We start from the raw sequence: 25,357 nt of genomic DNA, 5'->3' as shown, positions 1-25,357 counted from the left end.
TTTCTTTTAAACTTTTTATAAAAGGCGCTTTATCACCAACCAGAAAAAATATGTTTATAGATCAGACATGTTGTTAACGTATAATATACTGTTCTATACGCCTACGATATATACGAGTAAAATCATATTCGTAAATATTGAAGTCAGAGATCACATCGATTGTCAGTAGGTAGTTTAATAGTTACATATTACTGTAAGTAATCTGTGATTTACGTATTACTTAAACACATATACTAGTAATAAGGTAACACTACATCGTATTACTTTCCTACTGCAACTTAAGTATTCATACCGAAAGCCTTTTGTTTGAAAAAGAAGGTAGTCGTAGAAAATCCTATCGTATGACCAAATATGACCGCAAATAAATTTAGTATTTCGTTAACTTCTTAGTTCTAGTTATCAATAGGCAAGTGAGGCAAGCTACTTAAATGATAGTACAATTGTGTGTTAATGTGTAAAATCACATTAGCTCGTAGCTACGATCGAATGAAAAACAAAACTATTATACACTCGCCGATAACTAGACTAAACTCGCCGGTACTATACGGCGGTCGGCAGTTGTTCAAATATGGTTTGAATTCTATAATCACCATTTAGCGCACTATAGGTACATAAGTAGGTATTAAATCACTTACCGAACTTCATAAATTCACAACATTTACACTTTTAGAGGAACACTTATTTTGACGAAATTACGTGTGACTCGGACGACACAAAAACATGTAATGATGGGTTTACGCCGCAGGGCGCTGGGCTATGTTGAAGGTAGTAGGTATGCATGGCGAGAACTTGTTTTTTAAATTTTATATCTCTGAAATGTGTGACTTTGGACGGTACGATTCCGTATAATTAAATTAGGGAACAAATCAAATTATTGTATTAAATATTTTTTGATTTCTTCTTGTTTCAAGTAGTCACAAATATATAAATTGAAATATATAACATACACGAAAGAAAACTGGCGCCAGGCGGGCGGGTGGTCTAGTAGTAATGACGTTAGCCGCGTAAGCTGAAGACCCCGGTTCAATTCTCGGCTCGGCCTTGTTTATTCTTTCGTGTATGATATCTATTTCAATTTATGAATATATTAAAGTTCGAATCGGGCAAGTTGATGGCGAATGCCGCTTGGTGTTCCATAGAGGCTTCGAAACACGTGTGTACAAATAATTCACCGTTTATTAATAAATTCAGAAATGTACTTACCCCGAATTTTGGTGCTGCTCTGAAGCACAGTTTTAAATTTAATAAAGCTAAAATTTCAAAAAAAAACGGTTTGGGATGTCGGCATTTGAGTGATACAAGTATGAAAAGGATTTTAAAAATATTTTTCATGTTTTAACTTCTGAATACTTAGTATCAATATGCTACTGAGAATAAATTCGGCATCTTCGATTTACTTGTACAGAATTTTAACCTTAAATTATATAGAAAAAGTTAAGAATCAACCCCGTACCTACATCAAAAATGTCGATGGCTCCACTTCAAAAATGGTATTGGTTTCTAAGGATCAATCCTACCAAAGGATCCCCTGTTAACGCAACGCCGTATTTTTCGACCTGCACATTGCACTTGCATCAAGATCTAATATGGATGCCAGTTTGAAACTGAGGAAGAAGAAAATGTGTGTCCTGTGTTATTCCAGAAATGGGTTTTCCGGTTTACTTAGGAAACTGAAAGTGACAGTAAAGGACAGAAACATAAAAAAAAAAACTATTTCCCTACTTTGACGTCTTTGACCGCTTCTTCCAGTGACAATTTTAACTAGGCTTGTGCCGTTTTGTTCGTTGATCGGAGCGCTCCGATCTCGTTCAATCGCTCCCACGAACTAGTTCGCTCTTTTAGGTCTTTTGCTCATTTAGTTCAGCCAGACCAGCGACCAGTGGGTCGGAAAGATCAGAATGAATGGGACCGAAAAGTGTCAAAATAATACGAATAGTCCACAGATAATAAAAATTCCGGGCCGAATGGTTGTAACTGTTGTAAGTAACCGAAGCTTAATATGAAAAACTTGACGCTTTTGTGTTGCTCTGCTAAATAGCTTGCTCTCGGTCGGCGCAGTCACACATTCGTTCTCGATCCAAACCGCTCGCGCTCGCCGATCCTATAGTGAACTAAATGAGCAAAGACCGATTCACAGAGCACGGAAAGATTCAGTTCATTTCGGTCATTGATGGGATTTTATTCCTAACAGTTCATAGTTCGTGAACGACACAAGCCTAATTTTAACATTCATAAAATAGTTATTAGTGTAGCGTAGTAATAAGTAGTTTGAAAATGGGAGTGAAATTTTGCTTGTATGGCAGCGACTAGGTTCTTTGCGACTCCTAATACAATTATAAAATTTTCAAAGTTTACTGGGTGACATGGACAAGGGTCCTTAAATCCATCACGCACACCGATCTTATTTAGATAAGTAGTTGGCAGCGCCGGAAGGGCACCCTGCTTAGTTCGCTTGACTGATTGCTACTAATGAATGTCACGCTTAAATCCCCAATCCTAAAATCTTTTTAGGGCCCTCTAGTGCTAATTGATGTAACCTTGAATGCTGCTTCGATTTCGAGTTTTACATAAAAGGGTTAATGGCAACTGTTAATCAAATCGGAGGACGAGGCTTAATTCGCAACAGTTAAAGAGAAATTAAAAATTAAAAGCTGATCTTTTTTGGAACGAATTCTAAATGTTGCCGTTACACTCGTAATTAATTCGCTTAGGGATTTCACTAATTGGGTTTGTAAAAGCGTCTCTTATCGCAGGCGATTGCCACGTCGTACAGTTTACCGTTTTTAGAGTGTCTAAAAAGCGAATAACATGTTAAGATGCGAAAACTTGTTGGTATTTTACTTCGAAATTAATTAAGTACCTATAAATTGTAAAACAGTGAATTAATATCCCAAATTTTAATGACACGAAAACACTGCGTGCAAGGCTAGTTTTCAGAGGGGAAAAGGAATGGCAAGGTTCATTCATTGAACACAGTAGTAACGGTCGGCCGCTAGAAAGCACTTCTTTGTGCATTTGACAGCAATACCCGAGCGCGATGTACGTAAGTAAACCCGGTATTATGAAAGTTCAGTGCCTGTTTCTGATAGTGTTTGTACCTACTTTACCAGTTGGGTTTTCAAGGCAACAGCCGTAGCAGTCATGAAACCTAGTGTTCTTTGGTAAAATAAGAAAAAAAATATAGGAATTTAAGTAAATTTCGACAAAAAAGTTATGAAGAGTTAATTTATTTTTAAGTTTCTAGTTCATTTTATTAACAAATAATAATAAAATATCTGGGCGACCGAGCTTCGCTCGGTTCTATTTTAATATATCACGTCTTTAGATAAAAAAAAAAACTCTTATAAATACAAAAACAAAAAAAAAAGACAAAAAACAAAAACTTAATTTCTGACCGGGATTCGAAACCCTGACACCTACGATCTATCTGCGTACATTAGACCGACCTCGTGCGACTGAGCTAAGCGGAATCGATGCGCGCGCGGCGAAATTAAGGACCATATTTTACGTTTACAAATGCGAAAGAAAAACTCATGAAAACTCGAAAATTTGTTTAAAAAAAAACCCCCACAAAACAAATTTCTTCGTTAATATTTATTACATTTTACATCGGTCTAAAATAATTAGGTATATTTCGCTACAAACAAGAAGCAACGTACAACTTCGATATTGTTAAATTTATTAGCGTTTGGAAGCGCACGCTTTGATTAAAATAAATACTAGTTCTAGCTACGGTGGCTGACATGTTCACAATAATGTTCCAAGTTAGTCAATAGGTATAAAATATAGAATATAATATTGTCACTAACATAGGTTAAGAATAGCAGTAAGTTACTAATACAATATGGAAATTTATTTCTGAATTAAATGATATTTAATTTAATTTACTTACTTAATTTAAATCATAAACACACCGTCTATTGCTTAAATGGGAGATGAATATTTCAAAGTGACACTCAGAAAGACACAATGCACGTTACCTATACAAAAATAATGTAAATATCATATGCATGTTTCACTTGCAGGCATCATGTGTGTGCCTTCATATGAATGACGCTTGTTAAGTTTTATCCTGGTACAGCCTATATATCCGAACGAAACAATAGTTATTTGTTTTACAAGGGGGCAAAGTAGTTGTTTAACCGCACGTGCCAATATTGATACTTGAGCAAGCGAAAGATTCCAATATTGAACCGCGAGCGTAGCGAGTGGTTCAAAAGTGGAATCTTGAGCGGTGCGAGGGTTTCAAGGCACGAAGGTTAAACAAACTTTGCCACCGAGTGAAACACAAAATTTTTCACCACACCAACACGAACAAAATACTGGACTATAAAACATCAAAATACATCAAATCCATCAATGTCTTCAATATTTATGATTAAAAATCATCATTTATAGGTAAAATCTAGCAGCCAGATACGACATCGAGTTAAAATTTGTATGAAATTTTAATAAAATGCAATTTTGCTATCTGTTTTCGAATAGCAAAGAAAGCCTTTACCAGTTGGTGTGGTGAAAAATATTTAATTTAATTAAATCTTTAACAAAATGCTAGCTTATTAATTTTACAAAACTAAAACCAGTTATCTAGCTTACGAAGTCCTAACCGAGATACGTCCTTGTAAAGCTTCCACTTCCACGGACTATTGAAATCCATCTGATATGAGTCGCAGCTACAATAGGAACGGGCGGTAGCTGTGATTCATTACAAGTTTCGCCAACACTTCAGGCCAGTTGACAATGTAAATAGTTCGGGAGTTAAGTTTCTAGAGCGTTAAGCTTTCCGCCATCTAATCGACACATTTCTGATCATCCAATTACACATCATCGTTATAATTCATTCCAAATTCTAAAGGATTGCAGGTACAACACGTAGCAATAACATCTTGAATATGAATAAAATCTGGGAAACACAATTTATAAGTTTTATAAGCAATGATTAAGAAAACTATGTAATATCTGTGAAATGTGACTGTCGGTGACCTGGATCATGCAATTTAAATTAATACTGCACATAAAATAAACTAACGTATTTTTATATTGTTTTTGAAAACAATAATTCATAGCATTGCTATTTCACGAACATTACATAAGAATTTTAGTCGTAGATCCACGAAACAATTGAAAACTGAGACATATCAATGACAATTTGAATATCAATTATTTAGTCGCCAGAAATAATACCGTACAAAAAGGTATCTGACACGCTCTTATTATGGCCCTAGAAATAAGATTTTGCGGCCTTATTTTTGTGCAATACAATAGTATTGCACAAAAATAAGGCTTCTCGGGAAATATCCCGAGAATGTACGATATACTACCTATTCATTAATTTGCGTTTACTAAAAAAAATATAAATTGAAACACTATTAACTGATCTGTAAACTAACTTGTCTTATTATGTTAATAAAATTTATTTTGGAAATTAGGTAACTTAATTTTAAAGACGTCTTAAAATTAAGGGACTTATAAACAAGTTTATATGAAGCCTATACATCTACTTGTCCTCCAGTGCTCGAGTACAATTTAATAATATAAAATACAAGGGCCAGTGTGATAATGACAAGTCTTGAACGCCTTCCTACGTAAACAGTGGGCGAAACCGTCAATACAAACGGCCGCTAAATTATTCATACGCACTACATCACTAACATAAAGTAATGGATGTGATGAAAACGCTTAATGAAATAAGTTTTTTGTTTACAGTGCCAATATTCAGTTCAATTTCGTTCTAAGTATGACAATTCCGTATGCAGCTGTTCCATGAAAATATTTTTTTGTTTTTATTAATTAATGATTATCTTTAGTTACAATAGTTATAGTGCCAATATCAAATTCAAATTTTGTTTTAAGTATCAAGAAACATGAAAATTCCATACGTGCTGTTTGATGTAAATATTTTTACCTTTTTTTATTAATTAATAAAAATTCTCTGCCGGTTATAAAAGTTACATCAGCCTTTCATAAAAATATACATTTTCATAACACAATTAGACATTACGTTGGTGGGTTTCAGAAAGCTGGCAAAAAAATACTCCCCTCAATTCCTTGTTATTCGGTAAAATCTCTACAATGGCCGGAACCGCAAGCTCATGGCTGGGTGGCGAGGCGTACAAATCGTCTGGAATGAACGCTAATTTGCGGATGCACGGTATAACCACTAGGTGCACCGGCTGTCGAATCCGCTAAATATATTGCCTGAACAATATGCTGCGTAGCCAACGCGTCCATCTATTCGCACTAATATGGTTGAGTGATTCCCAAAAGGGGAAAATAGAGCTCAGAGAACTTTCTCAAAACTTGTACTAACCAATAGCGTTGAGCGATTTGGCAAAGATACGATTTATTATTTTAATCTCATCTTACTTCATAAAATGTTAATAATTGTTCGGAATGACTGAGCGTTCGCATTACAGTCTGTTACAAATAAACTGTGGGTAGATATCACCTAAATTGCTGAAGACCTCTCCGATTTTACTAAAAATTTTAGAGCTTTTATTTATCTTAGACCTTGTTTAGGTAGCAAAGCAAAAAATAACTGAGTTTCCTGTTCTGTTTCTCTGTGTAAAACAGCTGGCCTGCAATATACCCCAGAAAAACATGGTATCCTTAAAAAATGATAACCACTAAACAAATCTAACAAATCGAAAGTTATGTTGTTAAATAGTCACTCAGCGGGTGCGTAACATAATGAATACAAACTTTTGGCATATTCTCAATTTACAAACGCTCAAAAAGTATACTTTTTTATGTAGGATAATGCACAAAAGGTATAATTTCAATTTGTATAAAATACAAATAATATAACATACAATATACATACTACCGTATACTATAAAATACATATTAACTAATTACATTTACTATATCTTTAATAATATATAAATATTAAAAAATATAACAACATGTCATATAAATCACAAAATTAGGTTGGGAACCCCACAGAAACGAACCCTGTCAAAAAAGTAGGTTTAGGTTAGGTTTGAACTGTGACCCTACAGAAAGGAATCTTGTCAAAAAAGTAGGTTTAGGTTAGGTTTGAACTGTGACCCCACAGAAACGAATCCTATCAAAAAAGTAGGTTTAGGTTAGGTTTGAACTGTGACCCCACAGAAACTAATCCTGTCACAATAGTAAGTTTAGGTTAGGTTTGAATTGTGACCCCACAGAAACGAATCCTGTCAAAAAAGTAGGTTTAGGTTAGGTTTGAACTGTGACCCCACAGAAACGAATCCTATCATAAAAGTAGGTTTAGGTTAGGTTTGAACTGTGACCCCACAGAAACGAATCCTGTCACAATAGTAGGTTTAGGTTAGGTTTGAACTGTGACCCCCACAGAAACGAATCTTGTCAAAAAAGTAGGTTTAGGTTAGGTTTGAACTGTGACCCCCACAGAAACGAATCCTGTCAAAAAAGTAGGTTTAGGTTAGGTTTGAACTGTGACCCCACAGAAACGAATCCTGTCAAAAAAGTAGGTTTAGGTTAGGTTTGAACTGTGACCCCCACAGAAACGAATCCTGTCAAAAAAGTAGGTTTAGGTTAGGTTTGAACTGTGACCCCACAGAAACGAATCCTGTCAAAAAAGTAGGTTTAGGTTAGGTTTGAACTGTGACCCCCACAGAAACTAATCCTGTCACAATAGTAGGTTTAGGTTAGGTTTGAATTGTGACCCCATAGAAACGAATCCTGTCAAAAGAGCGAGGAGCGAGAGAGAGAAAACAGTAGGCGCTTATATCACCTGTATGGTATTCGTTTTGTATATTCTATTACTTCAACGTTATACCACATTATACTTATAGGAAACAATATTATATGTAACAAACATTATATAATTTTAATTTATGCTATCTAAAATTATATATAACAGCAATTATACTAATTGAACTTTATACCATACAAAATTATACAAATTGAATATATACCTTCTACCGAATATACCATACGTTTGTATACGTTCTATTACTTACTCTCACTCAGCTGATCGGGTGATCGGGGATCGGGGTATTATATTTTGTACTATGTAGATTAGATTATGTTTTAACAAACAATACTTTTTAAAAGTTTTTTTTGAACAAATACTTGAATCTTAATACTTACATACTTAACTACACCAAAAGTGAATCCGTTAACTAGTAGACAACATTAATAGAAATGAAAAAATATATATATTAAACTAAGTATTACAAAAACCATGTACACGTATTATTTTAACAACCACGAGTAATGGTCACATCTAGATAATAGCCTATAAAATATTTTATTATACGTTATTACCCCAATACGTTGTTATCTAATTCTGTGTTGACGTGTCGAAACTACATAATGAAAGTGCTCTTCTAGTTAACCAACACCCGCAATTCATAGCTTGGATTTTCAACTATATCCACGTTTTGCATTTTAACGTTTACAACATTGACAGTTAAAAATAATCGTGGTCTTAGAAATGTCTGAAAACGAAAGCGAATTACTATCATATATGAGTTTAACTCCACATTTGAAAGTACTACGAATATGTGGAATTTTTCCTTTGGATTCCTCATCACCGAACATGAAAAGGAAGCTACACGGCTTCTACTTATGCATCAGTTTTTCGTTTTTAATGCTGTATACGCTGCTGCAGATAATTCACGTCATTCAAGTAATTAAACGATACAGGGGAAATCTGAGCCCTGTCATGTATGTGTCGGCTACGATAGCCACAGCCCGCGCACTGTGCGGGTTTTCACGACGCAGCAATTACGAAGAAGTGTCGCGTTTTAGCCCATGTTCAAGTCCGTAATTAAATAAGTGTGCAATCAGAATAGAAGCCTTAAACAAACCTCTTAAGAATAAAAAAACAGTTGCTCAATTCGAGGGCCTCGAACGAAATTATTTTTTTTATTCTAATGTAGATGAAAGCCATGCAAACGCATATTATTTAATATTTTACTATTTTATCAGCTTTATCTATTTGAATAATGATACATGAATAATATAAATATAGATCACTACAATGAATTATTTACCTGAGACTTTGTAAAAAACAAGAACAATAAAATGTATGATTCTTTTTTTTCTCTCAGGTACGTACTGACATCGAAAAGGTAATGGATGCAATGTTCTTACTACTAACATTTCTCGATTGCATGTTTAAACAAGTAATGTTTTTGAAGAAACCTCATAAGATACTGGACATTCTCAATATTATGAAAGGTAAGGAAGATTGTACATGAATATTGTATAAAAATGTCGGTTTTTTTTTTCAAATCTATGACTGATTTGATTTTGCATTAATTTTATTTATTTATACTAACGCATTATATTTCTTCCCTCTTACTCCACGAAACTCAGGAATCTTTAAAATGTTGATATTATAATCACGTACTTTCTTATTGTGTCTAGTGTGTATTTTCAATTAGGGCCGAGTTTCAACCAAGGACTAGATGAGCATCGACCACTTCTCGTGCAGACAATCAATCACGCACTATTTCTGCTGCGACTGTTCAACAAAATTTGCGTAATAACGTGTTTTCTTTGGATCACTCTACCCGTTTATTTACATTTAAAAAAAGAAGCAGTTGAATTTACCATCTGGGTGCCTTTTGACGCTAATGAAAATTCAAAGTAAGTACCACTACCGTTGCTTTATAAAATTGCTTTCAAAGCTCAGCTTTCATGACTTTGGTACAAAGCAATGGCAACTATAGTAGTAAGGTCACTATTATGTTAAGCAATTACAAACTATGTCCACCGTTTGATAAAAAGAAAACACTGCTTTTTTAGTCACGCAAAGCTGCGCATGAAAACGATATCGACATAGAAATATTTAAAGTGAATTCCCCACCCCACCTCGCTAAAGGCAGTGCACTAATATGAGTACATATCGTGTTTTATATTATTTTCAAATGATTCAAGCCTTTACACTGAAATAGATAAAACACTTTAAAAAAGCGACCAAGAATATGTCGTCAATTAGGTACCTAAATAATTTGTTTTATATGTACTCTAAATTCACGCTCTCTGTATTCACGCTTAATTTCAACCAGGCTTGTATCCCGGTCACCTATGTATTAGGTGCATTTAATTTTATTTTAATGAATTAATAACTATAAAGCGTACCTTATTATGGCACTTATTAAGCCCATGTCTTGTTATAAGAAAAATATATATAGCAAATAAATACGGCTACTCAAACTTGTCTTTATACTTTAAAATAAAAAATAACTATAAAGCTATTATTTTACAGATTTTATATGGTCATCTGTTATGTATGGATGCAAACTTCGTGGCTAGGTCTAAATAATTCAACAATGGACATTTTTATTGTATACCTACTTGCACAAATCAAAACTCAAATTTCCATCTTGAGGTAATACCGCTGCTAATTTGCATTAGTTATCATTATTGACGCGAGGGCAAAAAATTATGTGAAATGTTATTTCTTTGCAGGTTAAATTTAGAAAATCTTGTAAGTAGAAGCCAAGAAGAAATGAAAACATCTCATTCTTTAGAGGAACTTCTTGAATTACGATTTAGAGGAATTATTTACCATTATAATCAAATTATAAAGTAAGAATAGAAATATAACCAATAATCTACACAAAAACCTATATCAAACAATGGAATGAATTGTTTGTTATAAAAACATTCGCACAACAAGTGAGGGTTATTTTTACACATTAAAACTGTGTATTTATTTTAAATTTAAAGTATGTCTCTGATCCCTGTAGGTACATATTTATATTGTAATTTTATTTTATCCCAATATATTTATTTATTATATCTTACATTGTTTGTTATAAAAACATTCGCAAAACAAGTGAGGGTTATTTTTACACATTAAAACTGTGCATTTATTTTAAATTTTAAGTAAGTCTCTGATCCCTGTACATATATTGTTTTTTTTATTTTGTCCCATTAAATTTATGTCTTATATATCATTATGTGTTTATACTACCAATCGGAATTGAATACGTTAATGATTCAGGCTCTGCAACCGTCAGTCTGCTAGAATTCCGCAGTGTTACTCGCAACATTAAAACGATTAAACTAGTTTGAATAATAAACCTGAATTCGGTCGTCTCTTTTCTAAAAATACAGTTTAAATAAGTAGTTGTCTCTCGCCTGCAGGTACAAAGAGATTTTAATTGATATTAATCCATACTAACATAATAAATGAGAAAGTGTGTGTGTGTGTCTGTTTGTTTGCCCGTCTTTCACGGCAAAACGGAGCGTCGAATGGACGTGACGTAGTCCACGAAGTGCAGACAGTTGAAGGGGTGGAGAGTGACATAGGCAAATTTTTGTCTCTTTCTAACGCGATCGAAGTCGCGGGCAAAAGCTGATATAGTATAAAAGCAAAAACCTATTATTTAATATCGGTCAACATAACATGAATGAGCCTTTAAACTTAAATATACCACCACGATGAAAATGATTAAAGTTTTTCATTTAAAAATCCGGTACATGCCTCAAATAGCTATTAACTGTTTATATTAATCTGTAACTTTTACTTGTATGAAGTGTTTATTCAAAATTCAAACTACAAAAAAATCAAAAAAAAATTCAGCAAATAGGCCACAGGGGCACTTTTACACGTCACATACATAACATAATTTTTATATTTGAAACTGAATTACAATTAACACAATACTAATTTTACCTAATGTATAACGCTACTACAATTAATTACCTCTAGAATAAGGGTACTTATTACTATGCTTCCAGATTTTCAAGGATACATGAGGAGGTATTTAGCAGTGCTATACTTTTCCAGTTTTTGGTCAGTGGTTGGATAATATGCACCACAGCCTACAGAACAACTAACGTAAGTGCATGTATCTTACATAATAAAAAAAATAGTGCGTGGAGTCTCTCCGCACGGAAGAAGTGAAACTTCGTAACATACCTAATTGTGATAACCAGAAGAAAAAATAATAAAAATATAAAAAGTTAAAAATATCAAATTTGCCGGGGATCGAACCTACTAACTATGGCTAGCGTGAGGGCAAAAATGTACGAGTAGAATGCCACTGGACCACCGTGGTTTATACAAATGGGTGCAAATTTAAGTGTTATGTGCTGCCAATGTTCAAGTAGACTGAATGAGTGAGTTGGCGTTGCGCAACGTAACACTGACTGAGTGTTACGCGCTGTCAGTCGGATTAGAAATTTCACTTCAAAAATACGTTAATTACCATAATATTAAAATTATGTCATGTCCTTAACCCAGATATTTGTGTCAAGTTAATCGATTTTATTATTTTTAATGTTTGATTGGCATTTTTACAACATTATTGAGTATGGAAGACACGAAATACTAAACATACTTGACCTAATTAGCTAATTACTATCAAATAACATTCGAATTTATCAAAGGAAATAAAATTCTTATAGGTAGAGAGGTATATATTCCTTATAGGTACAGTCACGAGATTTAATTTGGAAATCTTTTTGTCTGATATTTATTTTTTACTAATGATGTTTCCAATGCGATCTTAAATGAGGTTGTATTTTCAGATGAATCCTCTTTCTGGCGAATTCCTATCAATGATATTGTATATGATTTGCATTCTTTCGGAAATTTTTTGTTTTGCTTTTACGGTAATGAGGTGGCTCATGAGGTAAGAGATTGTCTGATTTTTGTTTTATATGTAAACTAGGTATGTGTATAAACATTGTATGTGTATCCAAGTTTAAATAATGTAGTATCAGAATGACTAAAATACATTAATATCATATTAATAGCCATAGTTTCCTGGGACATAAGTATTTTTACAAGCACTGAGCATAATTGTGTCGCTTAACTTCAAAACTGGGTAAATCCATTCTGCAAGTTTAATTGGATGGTGATAAGCAATAATGTGTCAACCCACAAAAACTAAAAAAATGAGATTTTAATGCCATGTTAAAGCTGGATTTTTAAACTTCTATTTGCAAAAATGACCTTTTCATTTTGAAAATTTTCACTATCCCAAAAGTAAAAAAATAGGTTAACACAAATCCTTTATCGTGTGTTGCCTGTTTTGCATTAATGTGTTAAGAATCTTAACTTATTATAGTAATTGGCAGAAGACATATTTAAATTACAATAATGTGTTATGAGGGTTGACTCAACGATTTTTTTACACTTGACTCATTCTTGCAAAACGCAAAAAATGACATAGTTACCCACTATGAGACTTGAATGATTATTGCAAAATGATATTTTATTCGTTGTTTTATGCTACGACCCGTGTTATAAAACATAAGTCATTATTGTTAAATTATATTCGGGTCATAAATTGTTCGTTTTTGGTGTAAGTACCATGACACTATATTGTAAAATATAACTGTTCATATTAATTTATGTTTGAATAAGTTATGACTTAGTCCATTAGTATATTTTTGCACATGAATGGTAAATTCAGTACGAAATTGAACATTTTAAGTCATGAATATACATATTCGTTATTATAATTTGCAAACATTTTTTACAAGTACGTGTTTATATAAAAATCTAATATAAGTAAGCTACTATTTTTCTATAATTACTAATTACATTAAGACGTGAAGTGTTAATGTTTGCATAAAAATATTGTTTGATTTTTGAATACTTACTGAATGGTAGTTTATTATTTTGTTAAAGATATTTTATGTTTTGTTCTTGTACAAGTCATGAGTTATTCATAATTTAAATGACTTAGTCTATTTCTTAGCGTAAAAAAATATTTTGTTGTATATTTTAGATACTTAAGTAGTTTATTTTTTTAAAGATGATTATTTGGTTTTTGTAACGATTTTTTGTTGAAAAAGCACAGATAATTTAAATATGTGTCTAGAAATGATCATTACTCTAATAGTTAATTTATAGTATTTTATTCAACAGGCGTTTAAAGGAGGTCAAGAAATATGAGTGGCGTACTTTCCACGAGTATTTTGGAGTCAGTTAAACACCATTGCATACAATACTTTTACAACGACCATGCACTTAGTTTTTAATAGTTTTTTTTAATGATTCTCGCGAAATTCACACTGTTTCCTGTATTGCAAAGGTTTGCACTGTCAGCTCAGCTGCCCAAAGCCTTCCCGCGCACGCACGCAGTATCGTTAATGCAATGCGTTGCCATGATTACAGAACTAAACAATGCGTTTTCAGTTTTTTCGATACGCACAATCCTGTAAATGACGAATAACAGTTCGGGAGTAGAAAAATCATTAAAAGGTTTGATTAATAAATAATGTATTGATTCCTACATACCTAATAACATAAGTGACCATGACTGATATGTTACTTAACACTTATAAAGTTAAAAATATGCATAGGTAGAGTATTTTACAACAACAATTTATGTGCTTTAACATGTTTATTTAAGACTCATAGATATTTTTAAACAATTAGCAAAAGTGGGTTAACTATCATAACACAGTCTTGAAAAAGTTTGACGTTTTCGAACAATTCGCAATAAAAGAAAAGGGCATTATTTTGTCAAATTGAAGTTTGTTTTGAAATTAATCTACAATAATCACTACTACTGAACGTATTATAGCTGAAAAACACAACAATCTATACAAAAACAATTTTTTTTAAGAGAAACACAAAAAAATGAGAAAAAATCTTTAGACGCCATTTTCTCTAAATGGTTGGCGTGTGGGTTGACACATTGTTGCTTATCAGCATCCAATTATCTTTCAGATCATATTATTTGTTTTATATGTTCAACCTTAAATCAGAATGGATTTACCCAGGTTTGAAGTTAAACAACACAATTTTACCCTACAACACAACGCTTACAGTAAAGTTAGGCTAAGTTCAGATGAACGCGCGGTGACGCACGGTCCCGCGCGGTTCAGCTGTTCAGATGACGGCGGCGTACACGCGGCAGTCTAGCGTGAACATTCAGTGATAATGAACGTGGAGGAGGCATTTTGCTTTTGGTTCTATACCTCAAACTGCGACGTTGTCGTCGAAAGCAAAGGCGATACTAGGTGCACCCTGTGTTAAATCAGATACTTTCTTTAAGCCTGTTTGTGACTTTATATCCCATACTAAGACTACACGTTGATTGATTTTTCAACTACTTTAGGATGTCCATTGCATCTTTTGATTTTGGTATGATTGCGTAGAAATGGATTAGCAACCTACAGATGGTGCTATAAGATATTGCATGTCACTAAAAGATATTTCGTCCTCCATTTTTCGTGGCTCCGTGTGTCTGTCCGCCTCAAACCGCGCGAGTCAACTGAACAGGTCGATACTGGATTGTAGATCTTGAGCCGCGCGGCACCGCGCGGTACAAGATTTTGCGCGCGGTGCACGGCGGCGCACGCGGTCACGCGCGGCAACGCGCGGTTATGTAAACAACGCCATTGAAACCGCGCGTCACCGTTCATCTGAACTTAGCCTTATAGTAGTTACGAAACTACCATTTCTGAGCACGTAAAAGTAAAGCTTACGTCTTTGTAAATTGCTTTGAAATATATCTAAACATCTCGCTGGCTTTAATATGCGAGTAAGAGCAAGATACATAGAGAGCAAAGTAGGTATTTAACGTACACGCTCATGCACTGAGAGAAAAAACAACAAGTTTCATGTTCGTTCAACAAGTTTTTTTGCTTAAAATAGCGCCTACGTGCTCTTTGGTTCAAACAAGTTAGATTTTAATAAGTGTAATTAGTAAATTCTACAAGTTACTCGTCATTTGAATAAACAATATATTTGAATCAATAAACCGATTTTATAAAAGCAACATGACACATATAACATATGTTTGGCTGATTCAATCAAATATCTTTTAACAAGTTTAACCTTGTTGTTCGAACAAATTAGACTTATATCATCAATATTGTGATTTATTCCGTTCACTAAAATACTTTTGTTTCAAACGGATAAACCCGCAACAAGTCGAACTTGTTAAATTCACAATGCAAATTTCTCGCAGTGTGTCATTGTAAATTTGATATTAGCCATACTTTTACCATAAACAATGTTGCACATTCTAATTTTTACAGCTACTATATTTTCTTAACAGAGCCAAAAGCTAATGGAATCTGCGTACTGCATGCATTGGGAGGATATGCCAGTAAAGTATCGTCGCTACTTATTTATTTTTATGGAGAGAATAAAATGCTCCATATTACCGAAAGCTGGCAAGGTTGTACCACTGTCGATCAACACTTTTGTCCAGGTACTTTACATCTATATCATATCATATCTATATCATATATTACAGATATACAGCCTTTATTGGTAAATATAAAATATACATATTACACGTCATAGCCTTAAAACTAGTTAAAACTACTATTATATATACTAGTATTCAACGCTTAGTTATTATCTTAATAATGTTCATTATTACTCAGTTCCCAATAAATAGATATGAAATCCATAACTTACGACCCACAATTGCAATCAGTGAATGGGGTTCAACGGCTGAAGATGCATTGTACAGCACGGGAAGCATGGTCGCGCGATAGACGATAAAATATCAGGCCGTCCCTATCGCACTATTAGTAAGTGCGATAGGGACGGCCAGATGTTTTATCATTTATCGCGCGACCATGATTCCCGTGCTGAAGTACATTTTCATCACACTTGCTCAGTTAGTATGCAATTGCATGCAGGCGAAAAGGGACGCGAAGAAAAAGCTTTTTCACCACACCAACTGTTAAAGGCACAAGAGTGCAAAGTAATTTCATACAAATTTTAACTTGATGTCTTAAGCTGGCTGGTAGAATTTACCTATAAATGATGATTTTGAATCATAAATATTGAATAAATTGATGGATTTGATTTAATTTGATGTTTTATAGTCAGTATTTTGTTCGTGTTGGTGCGGTGAAAAATTTAGTGTTTCACTCGGTGGCAAAGTTTGTTTAACCTTCGTGCCTTGAAACCCTCGCTCGCGTATAATATAAAAATATTGGAATCTTTCGCTTGCTCGGGTATTAATTTTGGCACGTGCGGTTAAACAACTACTTTGCCCCCTTGTAAAACAAATAACTATTTCACAGTCATTTTTGCGTGCGTGTGCGTGTGCGTGGACGTGGGCGTAGGCGTGCGTGTGTGTGTGTGTGTGTGTGTGTGTGTATTAGGGTGTAAGAAAACAAGAGTTAATTAAATCGCGACATGTTGCCAGAGCGATATACAGACTTGATTTTGTGTGTGTGTGTGTGTGTGTGTGTGTGTGTGTGTGTGTGTGTGTGTGTGTGTGTGTGTGTGTGTGTGTGCGTGTGTGTGTGTGCGTGTGCGTGCGTGCGTGCGTGCGTGCGTGCGTGCGTGCGTGCGTGCGTGTGCGTGTGCGTGCGTGCATGCGTGCGTGCGTGCATGCATGCGTGCGTGCGTGTGTCTGTGTGTGTGTGTGCGTGTGTGTATTAGGGTGTAAGAAAACAAGAGTTAATTAAATCGCGACATGTTGCCGGATCGATATACAGACTCGATTTTGAAACATTTTATGTTGCACAATTCTACTATTACATCACAATAAGCTTTTAAGTTACTTTGGTAGGTACCTAGTAATAGACAATCCCAATAAGGTATTATAATTACCATCATTAGTTCTTAGTTTTTCGTTACCTATTTATTTCAATGAAAGAAAGTCATAATACCAAAATACTAATACGTACTAGGTAAATAAAAATGAATTCCATCTATTCCGAGATTGCGTTCGCGTTCTAGCCCCACAGTTAGCAGTTGCATCTCGACCCACTTTCATCATTGAATACTCGTTACATACATGATATAGCTTTTCAAATTCAACTACACCCGAGACTGGAAACATTTTTTTCTATCAAAAGCGCAATCTCTTATATTTACAGTTTATATATTTTTCACCACACCAACCGGTGAAGGCTCTGTTGATATTTCAAAAACGAATGACAAAGTTTCGTTTTATCCATAAGAGTGCAAAGTAATTTCATAGACATTATAAGCTGGTAGAATTAACATTAACATTAATAAATGTTTCTTATTTTGATGTATTTGATTTACTTAGTTGGATGTTTTACGATTAATATTTGTCAGAATGGTGAAAAACAGGTTGTGTTTCATTCGGTAACAAAATTTGTTTAACCGACGTGCCTTGAAACCCTCGCAACGCTCAAGATTCCACATTCTGAATATTGGAATATTTTGCTTGCTCAGGTATCAATATTGGCACGTGCAATTAAATAACACCTTTACTCCCTTATAAAAAAAAACTATTGTGTACATTGATTTTAAACTGTGTATTTGTTTACAGATTGTCAAGACTTCGTATACATTCTACACTTTCTTGAGTAATTCAAACGCAAACTAACCAAACGAAATACGTGCAACACTAAAAAAACCTAGCTACGTAAATATAACGAGCATGTAGATATGGGCTTTTTAGGGTTCCGTAGTCAACTAGGAACCCTTATAGTTTCGCCATGTCTGTCTGTCCGTCCGTCCGTCCGTCCGTCCGTCCGCGGATAATCTCAGTAACCGTTAGCACTAGAAAGCTGAAATTTGGTACCAATATGTATATCAATCACGCCGACAAAGTGCAAAAATAAAAAATGGAAAAAAATGTTTTATTAGGGTACCCCCCCTACATGTAAAGTGGGGGCTGATATTTGTTTACATTCCAACCCCAACGTGTGATATATTGTTGGATAGGTATTTAAAAATGAATAAGGGTTTACTAAGATCGTTTTTTGATAATATTAATATTTTCGGAAATAATCGCTCCTAAAGGAAAAAAAGTGCGTCCCCCCCCCCCTAACTTTTGAACCATATGTTTAAAAATTATGAAAAAAATCACAAAAGTAGAACTTTATAAAGACTTTCTAGGAAAATTGTTTTGAACTTGATAGGTTCCGTAGTTTTTGAGAAAAATACGGAAAACTACGGAACCCTACACTGAGCGTGGCCCGACACGTTCTTGGCCGGTTTTTTATGTGGTTTAGTTTTGCTCTTAGTTATTTTTACTTGTATTTAAATTTTTTTCAGATTTTCAAATCCCCGAACACAGTTTTAAAAATGTTTCTCATGGACAAAAAAAAAAGTACCTACCTAATACAATATTGTAGGCAAATTTAAGTATATATTGTATTCAAATATCCATATTGCTTAAAGGAGCTGCCTACGATTATAGGTATTTAAGATCACAATGCAACTTATAAAATAAATAAGTACTATTTTTACCCACGACGGCACGAAGAAGGTATATTAAATTAGGTAATATGTCGATATTACCTAATTTAAGTATTTAAATAATGTATGATAGACATATTTTTTCTTTCCATGAATTCAAAAGAACACTGGCACAGAAATAAAGTACAATTCGTAGAACTGTACAATTGGTATTATTTTTAGCTCCCGTATCAACGTTGGTAAAATTTAAGTAAAAAGCAGAAAAAATATGGGATAACTTTGCTGGCGAGCTAGTGTGGAGCGAATTTTGTTGCCTCGGAGTTCCTGTAGGTGTGCTATTGCTGTCTGTTTATTTAGCTGTATGATGGGCTGTTATTGTGCGCTACGTTGTTCAGTTACGAGTACTACGGTATTTTGTGTTCTTGAACATTGAAAAAATAGATAGAATAGAAAATATTTATTTGGCATACAGATACATAATATAATAAAAACAAGTACATAATACTTAATAACTAGTACACCAAATAGGATGCCACTCAGCGAATACCGTGTCTTATAGACGCGGCACTGGTTTTCAGGGCACCCAGAAAATTAATAACTAGGTCTTATAACTAAACAGAACGTATGATCACTTATACAGAAATTATGTTAGAGAAAATGTGTGTGTGTGTGTGTGTGTTAACCTACTGACAGAACATATTATTTATAAATGTAAATGGTGGTGGCCGCTTAGTGTTAATCATTTAGTTGAGATTCAAGTAGATGCTGTTTAAGATTGTGCTTGAAAGAGGTAATGGATTTACAGTTTCTGATTGGTGGCGGTAAATTGTTCCAACATTTCGTGGCAGCATATCGGAAGCTGCCACGAAAAGCGGCCGTACTGTGTTGCGTACCAATAAGTCTTAGAGCATCTCGTATATTAGAATTATTCCAAAAAGCAGTGACGCATAAGGTACGTCTGGCAGCCATGTTTAATAAGTTGTTACAGTTCAAAAATGGAGTGATATGGGAGCGAGAAGGAACAGAGAAACAAAAACGGGCGCAAGCATTTTGAACTCGCTGTAATAGCACCGAGGTACGCGCCAGCATACACCCCCCAAATACGGCATCAGCGTAACTCAGCTTGGACAGAATGAGCGTGTCACAAAGATTTATGCGCAAGTTGGTGTCAATGAAATCACGGACGCGATATAATACTTTAAGCCTGTAAAAACAGTTTTTAGCGAGTTCCAGAGCGTGTTCTTTAAATCGCAACTTACTGTCCATGAGCAGACCAAGATTTCGAGCTATGGAAACTCGCTCCAAAACATCTCCTGATACTATAACCTGCGGCTGTACGGGGTTATACGGAAGTTTTTCAGAACCAAAAACCATTAGCTTGGACTTGCTAGAATTAAGAACAAGATTATTGTCTTTGCACCACTGAGCAATTTGATCTAAGTCCGAATTCAATTTGCTAACTGCTGATAACATTTCGTTGGGCTTAAATGGTATGTAAACTTGTAAATCATCAGCATATTGATGATAGTTACCATGCTGTATGTTGGTAACAATATCTGCCCTATATAATATAAAAAGCAGTGGACCTAAGATAGACCCTTATGGAACTCCACGTAAAACGGGCAGTGGACTAGAGTTTGCTATTGACCCATTAACATCTCTAAGTTCGACAGATTGAGTGCGTCCATTGAGGTAGCTTGCAAACCAGTTAAGGGAACGTGTATCAAATCCATAAAATGACATTTTGGAGAGTAAGAGCGTAGTATTAATGGTATCAAATGCTCTAGAAAAGTCCAAGAGTACCAGCATGACGTTGTTACGACTGTCTCTTTCCGCTAAGATATTATCTACTACGTCAAGTAAAGCGGTGGTGGTGCTACGAGTCTTTCTAAAGCCTGACTGTTTTTTTGGTAGAATTTCAGTAGCCTCTAGGTACTCTTTTAACTGAAACTAACTGCTTTTTCAACTATTTTTGATAAGAAAGGTAATATACTAATTGGACGGAGGTCTTTGAAACTTGTTGGATTTGGTATTTTGGGGATTGGTTTTATTATAGCTGATTTCCATGCTACCGGAAACACGCCTGTTGCTATTGAAAGATTGACTATACTAGTAATTAACGAGAGCGTATGATGATGCATTGGTAGGTAATTATTATTTATCTTGGCTATCATTTGATATATATATCTGATGGGTTTTGTTTGGATTTAGTGAGGTTTTAGGTGATAGCGATATTTATTGTGGCAGCATTAAACTAGGACTTAGCACAGCACTGTGGAAAATAGCGGTTCCAATCGAATAGACGCATGTTGGTGGCTACGCCTCCAGCATAACTTACATCAGCTAAAATTTCATTTGTTACATTCATCCTGCATTACTTTTATACATGAACTTCCTTAATTACCTATTTTTATTATTTTTAAAATAGAGAGTAACATTATTGTCTTATGATACACATTCGAAGGGATTTTTGTCCTGGAGAAATGCCGACTTGATCTAAAATTATTTTTTATAACCAGAGATCGGACAATTTTTTTTTATGTCTTGCGCAAGCCCTTATGTTTATATTAACGGTAAACTCTCCGAAATTACACGCTTATTTGTCAGGGCTTATTAAAATGTATAGTTGTAGCCTCAAACTGCTACAACTCTTTGTGTGCAGAGTTGCGGGTAAGTTTCTGCGGTTGCCCTTAAGGAGTATTGCATTTAGTTATTGTTTAAAGAGGCCAACTAGGACTCTCGCGTTAGAATGAAGAATATTAGTCAATATTTACTGTGTTAACTGGTATTATACCCATAAGGTCTTAATTTATTGGTTATAAATATTTTAACAGATGATAATATTGATAATGTACCTCCTTTAAAACGACTAACTTTTATTATAAATTAAAAAATCGTTTTGCCTAATTTATTTAAATATACAGATATACTCACGTTAACATATTGCGATTGGCGACATCTTTCGAGTCATGTGGAGGCATTGGAGACCCATGATAAGGCATGAGTGCTCGCGGCGGCTAGACTTTTCACTTACTGAACAAAAAATAATTATAATATTCTTCTAAAACTTATCAAGTGTATTTAACAGACTTAAACACTACCTCTATATCTCATGTCACTCATGTCAACAATTGTACCTATGTTTTAAATGTCACTATGGTACGGCAGAAAAATTGCCCGTGAAGTGGCCAGTTACATTTAATCTGTTCAAAGAGTTCTCATTAAAATAATCAAATTAACAAAGTGTTTTATGCGGAAAATTTGTTTTCTTCATACAAACATCGTAATAGCTATGAGTATAATGTTTTATACAAATATACACCAGCCGACGTATCATGCTTCCAATTTTATCACTTGTCCACGTGGATAAGACAACTGTCACTCTCACACTGACATACTTGCCAAAGCGTGACGGATGCTTTATCCACGTGGATAAATGATAAAATTGGAATCATAATACGCCGGCAGGAACGAAAGGAACCCTAAAAAACTCAAAACACTGGATTAATTTGTGAAAATGAGACAAATAGGAGTACTCGAATTTGAATTTTTGTGTGTAAATAAATAAAAGATTATCAAAGCTGTATTCTATTTTTAACAAAGTCGTCACAAAATTTATTGTAACACAATAAATTAAATATTAGCTTCTGTAAAGTGTAATGTACCCAAGCACCATGTATGTGCTTTTGTCATCCTTGGTATTTCAAGAAGGATTGCTCCCGAAAATTCCGGAAAAATGAATTCAGAGTGGGATCATTGTTTGCAATTCGCACGGTAAGGTGTCGGCGCGGGCATTGTTATCGTTGCGTGAATTATGCAGGTAATGGGCCGCGTTTACAGCCGTACGTGCCCCGACATTCATTACGGCGGCTAATTAAACCAGCCGTCGAGATTCCGACGACGAATTCGCCTTTCAGACCGTTGGTATTCGGTAAGGGGAGCAAGCGAGTCGAACGCTCAAAGATCCAAGATGGCAATAAATCTAAGTCCTACATAAGCGGGAAAGCGTGCTTTAGCCATTGTCACAGGTGTTTTTGCGAGTTCTTTAGTGGTAAATGTGGACTCGCGGTTAGTTGTTTTATGGACTCTTAATTAAACTGATCATCGTATGAACAGGCCAAATATCTAAATCAGTCACATTTCCCTGTATGATACACGTATAGATACCTAACTAAACCCTTAATGATCATAATACCTAACTTAGATTCACCTTAAACATTTGGTATGCTAAGGATGCCGTAGGTACAGTCAACCAATTTGAACCCTAGGCCACTGTAGAACTATGTCATAGTGATGTTATAAATCATCAGATTGTAAGAAATCTCTGTGTGCGTGTGGATTGAGTGAGCACCTTCCGAAAATAAAAAAAAATATGCTGATCATTTAGTAAAAGTTCTAAAACAATTGTAAAACGAATCTCTGAATTTGTAAAAAGATAAATCAAAAGATACAGTCATTAACATGTGCTCACTCAGTTCTCACAAACTACCAACGAAAACAGTGAATATATTCATTTAACATATAATATTTATATACTAACATTTAGTAAATAATTTTTAAGAAAAAAAAAACCGCCTTCCTTTGGGGTTCTGGTGATAAATACTTTCAAATGTTGGATTATGTTATCAATTCGTCTATATATTTTTTAATGTTTGTTATTCGATATCTCCGTCATTTCTGAACCAATTTTGAAATCTGGATGATTCTGAAGTACCTACAGATGAGAATGATTATCAGAACGGAACTCTAACCAGGGGCGGCTCACTCTTCATCAGCAGTTCCACTGCACCAAATGTCACTGTTCTGGACGTAAGTGCATGCTGTTCTTATAAAAATACCAAAGTCACTATAAGTGTGCCGTTCAGATTTGAGGAGTTCCGTTCTGACCATCATCAGCAATTCCACTGCACCAAATATCACTGTTCTGGACGTAAGTGCATGCTGTTCTTATAAAAATACCAAAGTCACTATAAGTGTGCCGTTCAGATTTGAGGAGTTCCATTCTGACCATCATCAGGAGTTCCACTGCACCAAATGTCACTGTTCCGTACGTAAATGCATGCTGTTCCTTTAAAAACACAAAAATCACCATATGTATGCCTTTCAGATTTGAGGAGTTCCCTCGATTTCTCCAGGATCCCATCATCAGAACTGGGTTCTGAGAAAAATGGGACCAATCTGTATGCATATACATTCAATCAAAAAAAAATTTCAAAATCGGTCTAGTAACGACGGAGATATCGAGAAACAAACATTAAAAAAAAACATACAGACGACTTGATAAACCCCTTCCTTTGAGATTTGGAAGGCGGTTAACCACTTGACAGTCCAGCCCGCGCGACCATATTCCGGTCAACCGTCCGGGTTTTTAAGCGACGCGCGCAGCGCGCTGCGCATTCACAACTTTTTACAAAAACGTCTGTATCTTCTAAACTACACAAGGTATAATTAAAAAAAAAATACTTCGGTATAAATGAACGTACAGTACTTGAAATAAAATTATAGTGATAGTAAAATATGTATGATTATATACTATAAATCAAGGTTAAACTTATGTAATCGAAAAAAAATTGAAGAAATGTTTTATTTGACTATTGCTTAAATTACAGGAAATTTTGAGCGATGACCCCCTTTTTTATTACGTATTAGAGAAATATACTATTTTACCTTTATAATGATACCACAACCAACACATACAGTTCTCATGAAGATATCAAAAAAATTAAACAAATTCAAAATCAAACACAAACACGCGGAGTTTGACAAGGCACTGCCGAATTTATTTTTTCATTCACTAAGTAACGAGCGTACACTGCCATCTATACTTTTTGTAGCAAACTATGTAGTTAGGCTACGTAATTGTATCAAGAGAATAAGTAAATAATGCCGCAATATTTCGCTAGATGTCACTTTAATCAACTGTGTCTCCATCCCCTCTTTTGGATAGTAAGGTATCGTAGGACTGTCTACCGGAATTTTTTTTTTGGATACTATGCTATCGTAGGACTGTCAAGTGGTTAAAAATATGCCAACTTACCTGTATAAATTTTAGATCACCTAGTGACGTATTTAATTTTTTATAAATATTTTCTTATGCTCACACTTTTGAAAAGCCGAATTTTGATGAAAAACATAAGATTTAGACCGCTATTATATGTGTATAGTTTAGTAAAAGTGAAATGGGAATTCGTAAAATACAAAACGAACCACTAATGTGTCAGGTTTTTTTATAATAAATTTTTGTAAGTGATACATTTGTATGAGAAAAGTTATGTCTGAATA

At 34.5% G+C, this 25,357-nt stretch overlaps 1 protein-coding gene across 1 annotated transcript; it reads left to right on the top strand.

Annotated features, from left to right (window-relative positions):
• Window positions 1–8,437: 8,437 nt before the first annotated feature.
• LOC125242238 (odorant receptor Or1-like) lies at window positions 8,438–18,324 on the top strand. Its single transcript, XM_048150975.1, is given in 10 exon segments — window positions 8,438–8,638; window positions 9,063–9,192; window positions 9,399–9,603; window positions 10,226–10,348; window positions 10,429–10,548; window positions 11,707–11,806; window positions 12,499–12,559; window positions 12,562–12,602; window positions 15,990–16,145; window positions 18,201–18,324. Coding segments are annotated over 10 exon segments (1,188 nt in total). The 5' UTR covers window positions 8,438–8,443; the 3' UTR covers window positions 18,258–18,324.
• The last annotated feature ends 7,033 nt before the right edge of the window (window positions 18,325–25,357 follow it).

The sequence above is a fragment of the Leguminivora glycinivorella genome, chromosome 2, assembly GCF_023078275.1.
Source record: "Leguminivora glycinivorella isolate SPB_JAAS2020 chromosome 2, LegGlyc_1.1, whole genome shotgun sequence".
NCBI classification, from domain to species: domain Eukaryota; kingdom Metazoa; phylum Arthropoda; class Insecta; order Lepidoptera; family Tortricidae; genus Leguminivora; species Leguminivora glycinivorella.
This window is presented reverse-complemented; position numbering and strand designations above follow the sequence as displayed.